Source organism: Haliaeetus albicilla, chromosome 13, assembly GCF_947461875.1.
Source record: "Haliaeetus albicilla chromosome 13, bHalAlb1.1, whole genome shotgun sequence".
In the NCBI taxonomy this organism is placed as follows: Eukaryota; Metazoa; Chordata; class Aves; order Accipitriformes; family Accipitridae; genus Haliaeetus; species Haliaeetus albicilla.
Genome location: NC_091495.1, coordinates 3,998,981 through 4,017,037, shown reverse-complemented (window position 1 = coordinate 4,017,037; position 18,057 = coordinate 3,998,981). Strand labels below are relative to the sequence as shown.

At 39.8% G+C, this 18,057-nt stretch overlaps 1 protein-coding gene across 31 annotated transcripts in view; it reads right to left on the bottom strand.

Annotated features, from left to right (window-relative positions):
- Positions 1-18,057, bottom strand: part of NRXN1 (neurexin 1) — a 715,706-nt gene that overhangs the window by 19,831 nt on the left and 677,818 nt on the right. For 19 of the 31 annotated variants that reach the window (XM_069799889.1, XM_069799901.1, XM_069799893.1 and 16 more), the window contains one exon: positions 428-515. In XM_069799889.1, the coding sequence (XP_069655990.1) occupies positions 428-515 (88 nt within the window). The remainder of the gene's footprint in view (positions 1-427; positions 516-18,057) is intronic. The other 12 variants (XM_069799890.1, XM_069799902.1, XM_069799895.1 and 9 more) reach the window with 1 other exon arrangement.

Here is an 18,057-nt window from a genome sequence, read left to right as displayed (position 1 = left end):
TATCTATACAGTATTTCATACCATAATCAGTAATTCAAAATGAACTCTACTGACATGATATGACCTTTGAAATATGGCACTGTTATCTTATTTGGGGGGAATGCTTAAGGCACAAACAATTGCAACATCTTTCTCCCAGATGAAGTTGCCCGTTCTTTGTCACGACAACCCAGTTGCAGTGGCCCTGGAATGCCCTTCCTGCTCCGCCTCAGGTCCTCAGTCAAGCTATAACTTTGCTCAGATCATGACTATCAATGTGCTCCCATCGTCTTTGAAAAATGTATAGCAAACTCTCCCTCTCTGCTGACACTGCCATATGTAGAATGGCCCCAATTCAACTTCTCCCTGCTATATAAGAAAGGACTATCCCGGGGGACTGAAGCATGCAAATATGAAATAAAAGAAGGTAATAAAAAAGTTGACTAACCTAACCCACCTGAGCTCGGCTCACAGGGATCAATGTCCTCGTCATCGCTCGGACATTCAGCTGAGGCCACCAGGATGTCATCTGTGGTCTGCAAAGAAAATAAAAGTCAAATAGATATATTTTAATTGACTGAACATGTTGTAAGATTCTCACTGGTATTTCTTTTATTGCTCAGATTTATGCAAGGCCCAGAGCATTCCAAACTTAATATGTAATGCCACAGTGACACTCTCCAACTCGGTATAAATGGGACTTTGCTATTCAATTTGCACTTGTCAGTTTTTAGAAGAACTATGTTAGATATCCAGTGCAGGCAGTTAAACATTTTAATATTTTTCTGTAATAAGAACAGAAAGTAGAAGGATAGGATATGTATATTGGGGCTGCTGGTCTTCCCTCTTTATTTCCAATATCTCTACTATAATATTGCTGAAAACACTGAAAGCATTAAAAAACCAAGTCAAAATATTGAACTGCCTGCAGCTGTTAAAACTACCAGAAACGTAGTGATGTTTTCTCCATTAATTGCGCTTGCTTTCTCAGATGTAGAGCCAAAAAAAAAAGGAAAAGAAGCAAACATGACTCTCATTGAGTTGAAAACTATTTAATGAAAAGAAAGTCAAGGAAAGAAAACAATAATAGATATATGCACTGTTAGAAAGTATCATCCTATTTTCTTAAATAAGTGAAAACCTCTTATTTTCTTAAATAAGTGAAGTATTGCCCAAGTGCTGTCTTTAGGTCCAAGGGGTTCTAGGAACGTCTGTCCAAAATGAGCTTGGACAGTTCTTTGTATAAAGAAATCAAATAAATCAAGATGAAGGAGGCAAACCAGGGGATGTACGATACAACATGCTATAAAGAAAAGAAACCAGGGATTCCTATCTACTGCTTCTTATCTATCTTCTATATCGTATCTACCGCAGTACACGAACAAGGAGATATTCAATGAAACACTGAGGCAATCAATCTGAACCTGATAAAATGAAATACCTTCTGTTCAAGCCACCTCTGAGAACAGTCATTTAGAAATGTAATAAGAACATCCACAGTTATTAGGGGAAATAATAGCAGGGAAATATAAACTGTCATGCTCCTGGTCATTTCTCAAACAATTACTAATAAGGTTAGGAAGAAGCTTTTCCTATGGGCAAGACGTTTCATAACTGTCCATTTCAAGCTTCTGTTCACCTCACTGAAGGAAATACACGGAGAGAATAAAAAGACTACATCATATTGAAACAAGAGGCTAAGGATACAGCAGGCAAAGAGCCATTCTTGGATGGCTGTATGATACAGATTCCAACGAGGAGAGACAACCCATTTCAGTGAATGTGAAACTTTATATTTTTTTTCTGCACGAGTACAGAGGAGGGACATAAAATACATCAAAGTTTTCCTTCATCAGTTTAAGTCGGAACATGTAAAAGTTTTATTTCTGTGCAGTCGGGCCAAAGCCTAACCAACGTTGTTTATCATTATTATTCTAACTGAAGTTTTAAAGCAAAGCATATTACAGTAATAGGCTTTTCTTCGTCATGCTTCAAGAATATTAATGAACATAGGCTTTCAGCACTTCTGTGAAGTAGGAAAGTGATACAGGAATACATTCATTACTATGTGAGGCATAACAAAGAAAAGCCTATTATAATAATATTATATTTTACAGGTAGAAGACTGAGGCATAAGAGAATGAAGTAACTTGCTGAAGGTAATCAAAAAGGCTATAGACAACAGCTATGTTATGTCACAGTTTGATGCCATAATCACAAAAATGATCTTTCCTCATACCTGAGAAAATTTATAGCTGGGGGAAACCACTCTATAAATCTGTAATGTTGCCAAAATTAGCTGGCAGATTTGCAATGAGAGTTAAAAAGACCAAAAAAAAGTATCCTAGCTGTCCATTCTTTCTGCCATGTAGAAAAACAGAGTTATAACAAAAGCCAGCTGCAAACGTCATCTTGAATTGCTAATGTCCACTTCTTTTCCCCAGAATACAACCATTTAAGCTTGAAAATCAATATCTTAGTCTCTTTGTGGAAAAGCACCTATGTTTTTCCCAAAGTACAAAGAAAAAATAAACAACCAGGAAGAACCAATAAAGACTGCACTTAATAAGTTAACTCTGTACTGTAAAAAACACAACGAATAAGTATAAAAAAGTACTAATAAGTACAAAAAAAAGGTATCGTGCATCTCTGAAACAGTTTCAAATTGGTCAGTGAAACCACAATGTCATATTTTTCCTTCTGCCCATAACACTGGAGAAGACTATACTTTTATGACCTGCAGCCAGAATTCTGAACATTTACCAATTGATCACTGGGGAACTGTACACAAACACCGTTAAACAGAGAGGATCACAGGCATACGTAATAGTCATAGCAAGAAATGATGGCCTGTGAGATATACTGGTCTAACTGGAATTTTTTTTAAGGGTGCTTTGGTACCCGCATGGATGAGTAACCCTTGTAACTTGAGCAAACTGAGGTGAAATGATCAGATAGATTTATAGAATTATTGCAGTGTCTCTGATTATTCTTGATATAGGATAGCATGGCCAGAGTTCACTTTAAGCAACTCTACTTTTTGTACAGTTCGCAGTGCATTTAAAATTACCAGAAAATAACTGTGGAAAAATCATACACTTTAAGTATTTTAATGTATGAGAGATACTGTGCTCAGTTACCTGTAAGAGGGAGCGTCAAAACTGTCTTTATAAAGTGACACTAATTTCAGTCTACGGAAAGAGTATTCGCACTTCTACAAGAACAAAGGGATGTTTTTGACTGATAAAAGTGCATGTATATTATGGGTACAGAAATGAATAGTACTTTAAATAAATGTGAATATAGCATGTCAAGAAAGACCTCATTAATGTCTCAGAGTATTAAAGGAAATAATGTATGTTTCAAAGTCAATACTAGATACAAAACTAATTTTGTTGCAAGCAATAAATCAACTATCAGTATTTGAATAAGAAGGGAAGTGGTAAGATGATGTGAAAAATGTTTTCTTCAGAAAAATATGTCAGGAAGAATTCCAGTTTAAGTATCAATTAACAGATGTGTCACAACCTCCCCCTATTCTCCCCTTTCTCCAAACTCAAATACCTCTTTCCCGCTACTCATACATATTTTTATCAGAAAAAAGGCAAAGGAGCTGTGAAAGGCAAGTGAGATGGCAGTGACCGAGCTACAAATGAAAGCCATTGGACTACTTAACACAATTTAAAATAGGATTAAGAATTAGCTAAAACGCTAGAGAATACAAAGAATACATAAATTAAGGAAATACTATGGGCCACCTACCAGAGTCCTTTCTCCAGAAGAGCTCTGACTGACAGGAATTTACCTGAACAGAGAGCAGGATTTAGACCTAAGGGTCTCAGACAGCCGTGGGGTACAGATAAATAACGCGAGGCAGAGTAATATGTTTTACTTACTGCACGTTATCTTTTCCTCATGCTTTTTAATTTGGATGGGAAGATTTGAAACACATCAGTTCTCCTAAGTGAATTGCAATTGTTGCTAGCACTATGGCTAATTTACAGGACACTGCTTTGAGCATTCTCATTAATCAAGGATTTAAAAGTCAGTGGAAAATCCCTTATTTACAGTGAGTGCCTAATAGGATAACATCCAACTGGTATCATCATAATACACGATCGGATTAGAACGTCTCTTGGGCGAGTTGTTCAAATTCATTTAAGAAGCGATACTTTAGTTGTAAGAGATTAAAAAAATATATTAAAATAGCAGGTGTACAACCTGGAAGGCCAGGCAGAATTTCTTTTGATTGCATCTTCTTTTCTTCGCGTATTTTCAGAGCTTTTCAGATTCGTTCTGCAGATGTAGTTGTATGATTTAAAATGTAGTCCATTGTAATATGTGGCTTCTTAAAAAGTTGGACATCTGTTCACATTTCAGAAAAAGGATGGTAGAAAAAGCTTGCAATTAATGTGCCAATATAAAAAAATGGACAAAAAAAAAATCACATTTTGTAAAGCTAGAATTCACTGCATAATGTCGTTTCTGACAATTATTCATGGGTGTGGCCCCTGCAAGAATAGGTCTTGCGCATCAGTCGGGTCTGCTTGCAAAAATAAGGACTTTGGGATTTGTTCCTCAGCCAAGAGAGTTTAAAATATCACCAATCTGCCACCTTGCCTGAGGAAGGAAATGGTGACTTTTGCAAGAAAGCTCCTGGCCAGATCAAAAAATGTCGCTGTAGTCATGGCTTAAATACAGTGACAGTCTGTAGCTATGGATAAATATCAAGCTGCCTCAAAGGCTACTACCGTGGGTTCAAAACTGGTACCAGCAATTATGGTTGTGCCCTTCTAATAGTGCTCCTGGAATGCTATGTCATTAAAAAAAATAATTGCAAATGAACAAACAATACGGGAAAGTAATTTTTTTTTGTAATTATTATTCAGGTTTTGCATGACTAGGCATAAATACATACCATCTTACTCAGTTTTTATGTATGAAGCCTCTTATACCTGAGGGTACCAGAGGAATATGATCTAAAAATTAAATCACCAATCTGAATTGTGCATTCATTAACAGTATAATGGTTCCTGCATATTTTCTCTTGTAGTATTCCACCAGCTCTCCGTTAAATCACAGCACCCTACAGCTAGTCTGAGTATAGTTTATTCCTTTCTTGTTCAATAATATACTTTATCCCATGAGAACTGCAAGTAAATCCAAATTACACAACAGTTAAAAACTAGCAGTCCTAAATTATTGTATGAATTATAAACAGCATAACTGCTTGTGACTAATGTTTAAATTATTTTAGATGAGAACTTCAACTGTGTAATCAAAACTATTCTTATTGATTTGTACAGCTTTGGCACTTAATGATACCAGCCAGGCACTGTAGTGCTTGGTGTTAAAGGCAGCTGGAAGGAAAAAGCTCTGCTCTGAGGAGCTTACAGTTTGATTTCGGACCAGATGCAACAAATGAGTGTGAGAGGAGAGGAGGGAGCACAGGATGAGAAGGGTCAAGTGCGGTTGCTACTGGTAAGCGCTAGCGGTTACGCAGGCTCTGATCTAGCAAATCTTCCAAAATGATGCTCCAAGAGGGCAAGAAGGAAGGTCGGGAAGAAAGGAGGCAGAGAAAAGCCAGGCAGGAGCCTGCGACTGGCCAAGGCGATGCTGGGAACAGATGGTGCCTGGAGAGCGCTGCCGAGGCTGCAAGCCCCGCCGAGGAAAGTCGGGATATTTAAAACGCCGAGCGGCGAGCGTAGAGGTGAGGACAGCCGGAGCGGCAGGGGAAGAGGCAGACAGCACCAACAGCCCGAGTGCCAAGGCACAGGAGGAGGGAGCGCGGTTGTGTTGGGAGAGGAAGTAAGAAAGAAAGGGAGAAATTAATGGTGAGGTCGCAGGAGCAAAGGGGATGAGGCGATAAAAGGGGATGGCCAAGATACAAGGGAGTCGATATCAACAGACCTGATTATGTGAAGATCAATGGGTAAGAATTTAATGACTGTTACAAATGACTGTCTGAAAACATACTTTCAGAGGTAGGACTAGGAAATGAAACCTCTAATTCTCCTTTTCCCCTCTTCTGAAATGCTCGGTTATTGTCTCTGCTTACACTACTTCATTTTTCCTCCCGAGAAGAAGCTTATTCAAATACTTGCCATTTAGTTGAGAGAGAATCAGCTCCAATGGATATTTAAACACAGAGGTCTCTTCACCTTAGCAGAGGGGTACATATAGCTAGAGCCATGGTATAAACAAAGGTTTTGAAAAAACAACAGATATACACTACTATCTTCTTCATTAGCTGTGGCAAACCTTCCCTTAAAAATGCAGTTTGTGCAATGGTTACAGCAGGGAGCTTAGAGCAGTCATTTTGTACTTTTGCACTGGACACACTAACTTCTGAGGCAGTGAGGGGCTTTCCTAAAACCAACCCCTTGCGTATATTCCTTTTTTTCCCCCGTTTTTCTCTTAAAGGGAGAAATAAAGTAACCTAAACCAATGGGAATGTTGGTAGAAACCAACAGGGTATGAAAAATCACAAGAGAATTCATGTAGAAAAAATCAAATTTCATTTTTTGGGATGGGATTAACCACACAATTTTCTAGCCAGCATTTAAATTTAATTTTCTGTGTATGAAGCAGATCTCTATGACTGGTTGTTGAGACAGTTGTAGAAAGAAACTTCAATATTAATTAATTAATTAATTAATTAATCAGTCGTACTCTTCAGCTAGCTTCTCCCTGGTGTTAATAACCTCCCATTGCATGAAGCAGTTTGCTGAGAAAGATGCTATAGTGATCTAGCAGTAATATCAGCTCTAGATGACACGCTGTTCAGGCAACTGCCTCTAAAGTTGTATTTAACCTGCTATAGGTCAAACAAGTACATGTGCATCAATTACTGCTCGTCCACCCACATAAGAAAAGTATTTCCTCGGCGTCGTGCTACTGAAAAATGTTATTTCTGGACATGGATATTAAAATGCTAATATTTCAAGCATATACACAATATTTATTACATCTTTTATTAACTGCTGACATATTATTGCCCTGTAATGTGAAAATACACTAACTGAAAATCGAAACGCTCTCAAAACTGGCTCTCATCTAATTAATACCATCATGTTATTTCTTGAATCAGTCAGTGTCTGACACTGGGAGAAAGCAAAAGCCTTGATTAGCAAGTTCCTCTCACAGAAAAAAAAAAAAAAAAAAAAAAAAAAAGAAACATCTGGGATATAATAACCAAACACAATAAGGCCTTTCAGTTAATGAAACCAATGTTGTAGAAATTAAACTCGGAGGTGCAGGTAAAAAGTTCAAGGCAATGCCTCGGATGCCCTGCAGGCCACCTCCAGGCTCTGTCCCCGAATCTCGGCGGTGACGGGAACACAGCTGCCCCACACAGCAAAGCACAATAACCTCGCTTCTGGCCTCCACCTCTCTACGTAAAGTACAGAAAGTCTATCTTTCCATGTAACAACCTTATAACCCACAGTATTATTTCCATGCAGAGCAGCCTTTGTATTACTTCGCCAGCTCCCCTCCTCCTTCCAAACATCTAAATTCTCATGGGCAAAATTACCACAAAGAGCGGAAATATATTTGAGAAAAGGATTTATAGTAAAATAATGTCAATAAAACTGCATGGCTTTCCTTTAAGCTCCGAATTTGAAGTTAATTGCTTTGGTCACAGTTTTAGAGCCGTTTATCTCATCTGGAAAAAAGCAGAAGCAGAGCTGAGAAAATCCACATGCTGGCAAAGCTACAACTTTTTACCTGGACAGTTAGCCAGGCAGCACTCTGCATTAATCTTTAAAAATAGAAGTATTACTAATTAAAAATAAGTGAATAATCCAATTCTTTTCCTATCAGGTCATGTCCCTTACCTCCTGCAACACATGAATAATGTTGGTTTCACAGATGTAGACCAAAACCAATTTCCATATTCATTTTATTTATGCATGTCACTTTTATTCTCCCCTCGTAAAACTTTTCGGGAGCTGCTGTCTAGAAAATTAACCCACTGTTTTTCTTCCCTCTTTCTCTCCCTGCTGGGCAAGTAATGCAAATGCACACATCACCATCCATGTATTTTTCACTGGCCACTCTTCCATATTTAAAGACCTATTTTAATTAACACCACACTCACTGTGTAACAGCAGGGGCTATTTTGGACTTCTCTTCTTGAAACAAGCTGATCCTGTACTAGCTGTGGTTCTTAGAAGCAGAGCGAGCAGAAACCACACAGTGATAGAGTATCGAGGATGCGAGTTACCATTTCTCAGTTTTCAGCAGGAGGAGGAAGGTTTATTTTGTGGAGTAATCACTTCGTTACTTGATCCAAGTCTTAAGTTACAGGACAGGGTTTGGTATTTATAAAGGGAACGACTGATGTTACCATGAATGTTGGACTAATGCTTCAAAACGGTGCTGGCCACAATGAAGGGTGAACTGTGCATCTTTCACACCCTTCACATCAAGGCCAACTCCTGTCATAAAAACCCGATGACATGTTTTGCACGAGGAGGCATGTCAGCATCATGCACGCTTTTGCATTGATAAAGACCTAAATTTGTTTTGCAGTGCCAGAGGAATAGACCAGCATTTGACTTCTTTCCTGAAAACAGCATGACACGCTCTTGCTCACAATTGATGCAGAACTACAGGTACAGTAAAAAGACCAAACTGTTCCCATCCCTCCTGCTGGAGATATTAGGGAAGGGGGGCTGGCTGGCAATAATGAACGTATGAGCTCTGTACCACGTCTACGCTGCTCCCTTTGCCCCCTCCTGCCCCATTCCTCCCTTCTGCAGTGGGGCCGATGGAAATGGGAGCTCATATTCCTGCTTTTGGGAACTGCCGGCTGACCCTGCAGCTCGGTCTGCCCCCCGAGCAATCTGCGGGAGGTGGCAGGCAGAACTAGCCCAATGCTTTCTCATGCGGGAGGAAAAACCCAGGTGAAGAGACATGGCACAGACCTGAACTTTATCCTCGAAAGCAGGTATCGATATGCCACGTGCCAGCGAACAAATCACTGGCACCCAGTTGGATAATGCCTAGTATATTACTTACACCGTGCCATTTGTTAAAGCAGTCACGGCTTGGATGAAGAAAGAAGTAGTAATGTGACAATTCATTCTCATCTAACTTTTAGATTCACAGTGGTGTAACGTTTCGGTTTCCAGAAACCACCTTTTTTTTTCTTATTTTCACTCTGCAATTACAAATGCATCTGTCACGGGTCGTCATACTGATCAGAAACTGTTCTTCTCTTCAGCTAACCTCTTTCATCCTCATTTCCCCCAGTTAACTAAAATAGCTTGAGAACAAGGGACAGGTAAACTGTCAACTCCTTAAAATTAGTCACTTGTGCTTTCTTTATGAGATTCTCTTCAGAACATCAGTATCCTTCTCTCATACACACCATACTTCATTACAGAACAAGAAAAACAAAATGCAGTTTGATTTTTGGCTTGTTTTTACATTTGCACTAAGCCTAAAATATATGGAATGGAATGTGAATGATGAAATGCAATCCTATTATTTTCTCCTAGGCAAGAAAATAATTTTGCTTCTAAGTATGAGAGAAACATTTCTGGGCATTACGCTTGTATTTTCTGATATCATTTTATTTTTAGCCGTCTCTTTTGCTGAAGTAAACATTTTGGTCTCCATTAATTCTGAACTCACAAAACACAGTGGACACTTTTGCTGGTTCTTTTTCTTTTAACCCAGAGACTCTGTGCTTATTAAACTGCAACATTACAACAGCGATAGCAAACCTTTTAATTTATATTTCTGTATTACCAATCACATGTACAGAGATTGTTGAATTTTTGGAATATGAGACTCACTGCGTTTGTATTCATCTCATAAAACTCAGACATAGCATTATTAAAGACTTCAAAAATGACTATTTGAGCTTTTGGTGGAGAAGTGAGATTGTTTTTAATTGACCAGTGAGCTGCTAACATAAACTATTTTTTGCAACTTAATCACACGGTTGAAGCCCATTCTTCACAAAACTTAATAAAATTAGAGAAAAGACTGTAACCACTTAGTTACTAAAATCTCTCTTATACAGCAAAGTTAGGCACTTAAGTTGAACCACCGTTCCCTCTTTTTTATACAGTTACAGTACTGCCAGTTTTACTTACAGTGAGTATACATGACTATTACATTGTGCCACACGAGTATTTTGCGCCACTGATATCCATGGGAATTTTATTACTGGTCTCAAAAGAGAGGAAGGCAAGAAAAACCCTTCGCAAGGAATACCTTCCTGCAACTAACACGCAGTCCCTCTTCTCACTCAGCTTATTTTCAGGGTGCAAAAAGCTTTCCTATCTTCTTCCAAAGCATAGAGTACAAAATAATAATTTTATAAGAAATGTAGAAAACTGCATAAACTATCAGACTGCTTTTTAGCCATTTAGGCAAACCAGCCATCTCATCTTGCCCGAGAGAGAGACAAATGAGAGACAGAAGAAGCAAAAAGAAAACATGGAGTCTTCTATTTAACACTGACCTATCCATACTAAGCCCTTCAAGTTCATTTGAGCACGTCTTTGACTAAAGGCAAATTCATTTAAGTCTGTCAGAGCAGGTAAGCATCTGCTGGTACCCCTCTCCCAACCCTAGTTTTCCTCTCCTCCAGGAAAAATGAGCACCTGTACCACTGCCAACACTTTCCTTCCTTGATTTTCATAATAAACACTGCAGTTTAAAATTTTCACAGGGCTAAGAGTGCACCTTGTTCCCTCCCAGATACTAGCTTCTTGGTTACATTTTATCACCCAGTATCGAGGTCTTACACAGGTTTACCCAAAGCAGAGAAAGTAAAATTGAAGCTGGCTTCACACAAACCTGTCCTTGAAATACGGCCTTTTCAAATATTTAGCAGTTAATTCCACTACTAGAAATTTGCAACATTTCCTTATTGTTATGTTTAATTTAAAAACTCGAGCAACATTGGCAGGACCGGGGAAAGTGCTGAGGAAATAACATATTAGTTTTTCAGGGCAGAGAAATGTCCTGCGGAGCTTCGTTCTGCAAGCGTAATTTGTTAATACTAACAAGATTTAGCTACACGTGCATTGGAAAGAGACAATGCCTAATGGCCTTTCAATTAAAATAAGAGTTTCATTAAAGCCACTGTTTTGCAGATACAGTTAATTAGATAGTTTCTGAAAGTGTATATTTGTTACAGAGGTATTTGGGTTTGTTAATGATGCCTTTATTTCATAACTGTCTAACAAAGGGCACTCAAAATTTAGGTGAAAAACACGCTACAGGAAAGCAATGCTCTGCACACTAGGAGATGCTCTAGGTGATTGCTCTGGGAGTGGTACATGCTTCAGATGGCATCATTTCACCTTCAAGAACCTACATACCACTAATTGTTTCCAGGCTTCAATCTTCTTAAGTAATCACTTTCAACAAAAAGCAGAGAAAGTCTAAACCTCTGTTATTTGGATAAGAAAAGTTTTCTCTCTGTCACTACTTTCGTGCTGTGAATTCAATGTGCATCATAGAATAGTATGATATCTACACTTAGGATTCGTTGTTTCCCATTTTGAAGATCTTGTTTGCAATTGCTCTAAGTTTTATCAAATTAGCTATTTAAAGATACATTCCAACCCCGCTGGTACTTCTTTAGGCCTGGGTGTACCAAATCACAGACTTTTTAATGAAACAGTTCCATAACTTCTCAGACTAAGTTAAGAAAAAACAAAAGAAAGGAACACAGGCAGAGACATTCTTTACAGGCAGACATCGTTTATAACCATGTTGTTAAGCTGGAACCTCCCTTTTTTATCACATGTATGAAAATCTACCCATGGGTAGGTTGTCAGCCTATGAAAAACTGCAGCTCACACAGGAGGTCATTTGGGTATGGGACCTAAAAATACGGTCTTGCTTCAGAGGGCAGGTAGTGGTTTTCCAGCACCAAAGAGAGGAACTGAGACCTGGGAGACAATTTCTCCTGCACTGTCCGTACTGCTGCTGGTGGCATTTGGGCAGGGAAGAGGAGTAGGCCAGACTTGAGTAGGAAGGAGAGGGAAATCAGGCTCAGAACGATGACAAGATGGGATACTGAGATGAAGGGCCAAAAACATGTGAAAGGTAACTGCGACAAGCTGCCGGAGGATTTGGGAAGAGAAATGAAACACTGTGCTTACTGTAAGGCTGGGGGGGGACACACACCATCCCAAAGGGAAGAGAGGATGGGGGGACAAAGAGTTACAGTAAATCAGCAAAGCGGCACATCGACAGCTAAAAGGCACAACGGGAATGGGGAGGCTTGGGATAAGGACAAAGGATGCTGGACCAGCCACTGGCAGGAAGAATTACCGGTTTGTAGCCATCAGAACAGGCACCAAGACTTCAGCTTTCCATCCACTGTCAGCAGTTATCTGCTAATCACTCTAGCAAAGAATTCAACTTTTCTGGTCCACAAGGATCCATCATCTTAAAGGACATGAGTCTAAGACTCCTACTAATCGTTGTTATCTCAGCCTCAGAGATCTGCAAGGTGGATCCACAGGCTCCAGCCGTGCCAGCTGTTTGCTTCGGGGCGTCAGTTTGATAGTGCGTTGTGGAATACGTTTCTGCTGTTTGTTTTTAAAGCAACTGGGAAAGCCACATGCAAAACATTTGATTTGGAAAATTTTAAGTGTGAAAGGGAACGAACACCCAACAATTAGGGGATGCCAGAACTCGAGTCTGACATGAAGCCTTAATTCACACGCCTTGTGCCTGCACAATCTGATGCCATCTTTAATAACATGCTGGTACAGATTAATAACAACATATTTGAATGTCAGCTGGTGTAAAGCTATACAGTTCCAGAGAAACAAAATGTTCACAGTTCAGCTGTGTATTTGGCCCATCATTTCCTGTGATATCGTTCAAAACTGAAAGCCCAAACCCATAGGGAGTTCTCTTAAACTTGAATGTGCTTAAGGCTACATACTAATCGCTGTTCTGACTGCAACATGGCACGCTTCTGAGACATACTCCAAAGACATTTCTGTTGTGAGGTAATCATTTTAACTTAGGTTTTTTGGATTAAGTCACATAATGTCTGATGCTTCACCTTCATTATTACATTACAAGCAATTACTAGGAGTATGCCACAGAATTTAAAATAGAATGCAAAGTGAGAAATTAACCATCCATGCACACCCCAGTTATTCAGTATGGCATTATGTTTTGATGAGGCCTTTCCATTCTCTGGCAGGAGTCTATAAATTATCTTTTTAAATTTCTTTTCATAACACCTTATAATTTTATTCGTTGAAATACAGCACAAAAGCAAGGAAATTTCAGTTGATTGGAGCGCACACAGAAAGATAGTGTAAGGTTTCTCTTTAAAACTAAAAAGGATTTCGTAAGACCCAGGCTCAAACTCCGATGGGAGCCTAGAAAAAGTTCTTGTTGGTGCAACTAAGACATTCAGTTGGCTCCCTAAATAGGCATGCTATGTCAGGAAAGGCTATAATTAAACTGCCTGAGTCTGCCAGTCTTGTCTATATGGGGATGTTATTGTGATAAAAATGAAGTTAATTAAAACTGGTATAACTCCCAGGTGGATAAATTTATGCTGGGGAAAAAGACCAGATGTTTTCTGTGCAGCTTTGGAGGGCAGTGTAAGCTACCTCCAGCCAGCCCATGGTTTTTCTCTGTCCATCAATAGGAGGAGTTGCAGCGGTCAGACTGCACTGGTTCATCTATACTCGTGTAACGGCAGCAACATGATGTGTCAGACCCTTTATGAGGGCAAACCGTTACACTCACGCTGACACGCTCGATGTATCTGACTGCATAACATTCTCCACCACACCTCAACTCCTCAGATTTAGCTCTCTTCCCTCTAACAGCTACGTACTGCTGTCAGGAGAGCAACTGCACAACCAAAACAATGCAGACCAACCTATGAAAAAATCTGAATTAGATAAGACTATTTCAGTCCTTCTCCCGCTGGTTCAACATCAAGCATCCAGACAGTTTGTCATTGTCAGCACGCCCTGAGTTCCTCATGTCGGACAGCCTCCGAAGGGTCACGTTCAAGTCTCTTAAGCTTTTATGAATCTGAGGAACCTTCAATAATGTCTCTTTCCCTTTGGCAGCGTAGCACAGCACCTTAGTACAGGGAGGTGTTTTTTCCTTTCTTCCTTCCTCCTTTTTTTTAAATGCCTTTACAAAAATGTGTAACCACTAGATTCTCCAGATTTCTTAGATTTGAACAAAGCTATAAAACTACCTTCACACATTGCCCATCATTGATTTCTCATGTCTTTAGTATTCTTTGGTCTTCCACAAGGGACCCAACCTCCTTCTCCACTGCTGTTCTCCTGAGGTCTGTCCTTTGGAGCGTGGGACCCCTCTCTTCTTTCTAACATCACTCTAAGATCCATTCTTTATAACCTCTGCTCACCTTTGTCTCCCTGCTGAAAGACTTCTAATTAGCCTGCTTGGATGATCGAAGTCCTCTGTTGCCCTCAGTGCTCTACCTTTTGCAGTCACCGTTCAGACTTCACTGACTGCATCACTCTAGGACCCTGGGTGAAATTATTTCATCTGTTGCTCTCTGTTCACCATAATGATAACGGAGTAATACTCTTCACTTAACGTTACCCATGTATCATGAACTTTAATATCCATAATAAACTTCAACACAGAGGAACAGATTTTGAGCTGCTTGGAAGGGACAGGAGTGCAGGAGCTGCCTGCAAAGCACTGTTCAACCCCTCTCCTCCTGGATCAGCTCTCAAGGAGAAAAAATAGTCCTCAGACACATACGAATGTTTTACACTACGACACCAAACAGGCGAGTACTCCTTGGCTGCTCTGTGATGCACCCTTTGCCATTCGGGGCATCCCTTGCTAGTTTTATCCAACAGCACAAAGCAGGAATTGGAAGCCAGAATCTGGCCATAAAAATATTACATATATGCAAGTTGTATTATTAGGGTCCCTCAAGAAAGCTGATGTGTATGCAAGGCTGTATTTCAGTGCTTTGAGTCAAAAGGCTCCTAATAAGCAGAGACAGAACCTACATCACAATGTGCAGCAATGTGAAATAGGAGAAATAACAACTCTGAAACCTTATTTTGATTGATTTTTACAGAACATTAATGTAACATCTAAGCACTCAGACAAAGAGAAGGAAAAACTCCGCAAGTTAGGTGAGACCGCCCACAGAGAATTTCTTCACCTGATCACACCAATTTGCAGGGATTAATTGTATAGAAGGAGCCACACGATGTTGAATTTCATGATAAATGGACACTATGACAGCAAACGATTTCCCCTAATGTTCCATTACGCTTCTCAACATTTGAAATTTAATTACTTGGAAAAAAAAAAAAAATGCCAAAGCCATCAATACCCTCACTGTTACACAGTGTTTTCAACTTGAGAAGGCATTTTGTTTCACGGTAAAGAAAACTTCAGGTGTGAACCCAAGGGAGGCAGATCTCAGACATTATGACAATGTTGCTATAGCAATTATTTGTGGGAACGTGCTTCAGTCGCATTTTAGCTCTCAAGCCTACTGCTCAGCTCATGCATGCTGTTCATAACCAAAATATAAACTGCCTGATGCTTACCGTATCCTAATAAAATTTGTAAATTACTTATAGTGATGTACTTCCAATAACTAGGAACGGAAGAATAGGTTTTGTTACTAATATTTAATCATGTTCAGAAAACCCCTTTATATCTATGCATTCAGTTATATATTTAAACTGCTCTTTTCCATGAATTCAAAGTTATACAAATATATTCTAAAAGCAACCAATTAAATTTTCTGAATTATTGTGCATAATACATTATTCAAATGGGGTCTGCTTTGAATAGCGGTGATTTAAGATCAGATTAATATTTGGAAGCAAAGGAAGAAAAACTCAGATCGAGATAAAATTTTATGACCATTCAGCATAAACGAGGGGTGTGAAAATGCAATGTTCAAGTATTCTCAAAAGCCCAAGCAGCAGATAAAGCAGAAATATCTGAATCACCCTTGCATGTATTTTGTCCATTTAATAATACTTCACTGCTCAGCTAAACGAAATTTTCCTGACTACATTGATTAAAAATAAATGCAATTGTGCAATGCTTGTGATATTAGTGGGCAGCTTCAGGCCTCAAATCAAAACCTCAGAGCCGAAGTATCCCAGACTTTGGGAGGGTTTAGGCTGGAAGCTAGTTCAGTCTAGCAAAGCAATCCACGAACATAAAACTCACAGACAAAACGGACAAACTACCTCCGCAGACCAGATCCTCTGGGGTGCTCAAGTCGTATACTCAGCCAGCTAGAAGCACTTTTTTCAACCTACTGTTCTTTAATTCCCCAATTAATTTTATTAATTGATCGCATACTTTTAAAACTGCTTCAGCAGAACAGGATGGGTCCTAGGAGTGCATAATGCTTGATTTCACAGCAAAGTCTTTGGTAATGAAAGATCCATAGTGGTACAAAGAGAGTGCCCTACATAAAATGAGGCCGCAGAGGACCTGGCTATGCTCTGCATTTGCTTACCAAAATGACAAAGCTTCTCGCTAAACTCTGTCAGATACGCAGTGAGGCAGTTCCTTAACGTTTCCTTCCCAGTATCTGCAGCCTATTGACTTAATATACACATATTTCAGCATGTCTTAATATTTTGCTTCAGCATAATGAAAACATTGCAGCCTCCCTCCTTTGTTCTTTCCAGCCTTTTTTGGCAGTGTCTGAATTAAAGTAGGTATAAAATATCTACTTATGCAAATTACACTTAGGTATTTGGGGGGATGAAAATCCTAGAAAAGAACTACGTGTGAGTGCTCTCTGAGCAAAGCAATCATTTATCTTTGGGTTTTTTTGTCTCGAAATAAAATCCACGAGCCCTGTTCAACACATGAAAGTCATACTTCTTAACCTCATCTATCAATGTGTGGAGTAGGCTAGCCACTCCCTGTAGTATTTTTATAGGTAATAGAGCAAAGCCATTTTCTAAAACGCACTTGATACATGCTAATGCTCCATCTGGAAGTACCTGCTTTGTTTTCAGAGCATACAGGCTGTCCTGTCAACCCTTGGCTTTTTTATTAAATTTTTTTAAACTCAGAAAAATAAAACAAGTGGTAACTGATACTAAAAATTAGCAGTTATGTACAGAGCTGCTCTTTCTCTCCTCTACCCAGATGAGGAGAGGACGAGGTTGACATTTTAAAGTACAGTTCTCTTGATAGGCGACAGAAATATGGACATCTACACAGTCCCAGGGGCTTTACCAACTGGGGAAAAGACATCTAGGAAACCCATCTGTAACTCCCACCCCATAATATGGGGGACACCCTGACACTGAATGATTCCTTCTTCTCCTGCAATCTTGAAGCTTGGCTCCTGTTTTCTTTATTAGCCACAATACCAGGTAGCTGTAATGCTGTAGACCCAAGCAAAAGCCTGCTGTCATGCCCTCTCCTATCCTGCCATTTACCTGTAAACACCCAAAATTGACCAAATGCTCCCAGTCCTAGCTTTTTAAAACAACACAGAACTCAAAATCCTTGTTTCCCAGGATGGCAATGGGAAATACACGTTTTCCATTAGATGGCTGCTATTTTCCTAATTCATATGGGTTTTATCACTGGAAAAACAAAGGAAATGAAAGCCTTCCTTGCAGTCTGAAATCCTTTTTTGGTTAAGGATTTCTGCCAGGAGAAACGGTCGCCTTAGTGTGCATAGCTCCGCACCTGCAGCTTTATGTGACAGCTTCCCATTAAACCAGCAGGACAGAGAGCGAATGACCACTTTCTTCCCCCTAAAACCTTGCGCACCCACGGCTCAGTTTTGATTGAACAACGTCATGATGGCTTTACGTGGAAAACACCTCAAGGAAAAGGTGGGCACTAAGCCACCATGAAGGCAGGGGTGGCTGATAGTCTCCAAATGGGTATTCAGAGAGGAACAAGAATTTTGCTTCCTAAAGCCACAACAGGGGTCCCGGCCAGTGGTTCTCATCTGCTATTGAGCAGAAAGCACAGCAGCATCGCTCCACCGCACCTCCTGCCATCCCTCCTCCGTGACCGGGTGCTTCTTCAGCTTAACGGGGCACGGCGAGCGCCGGCAGGCAGGAT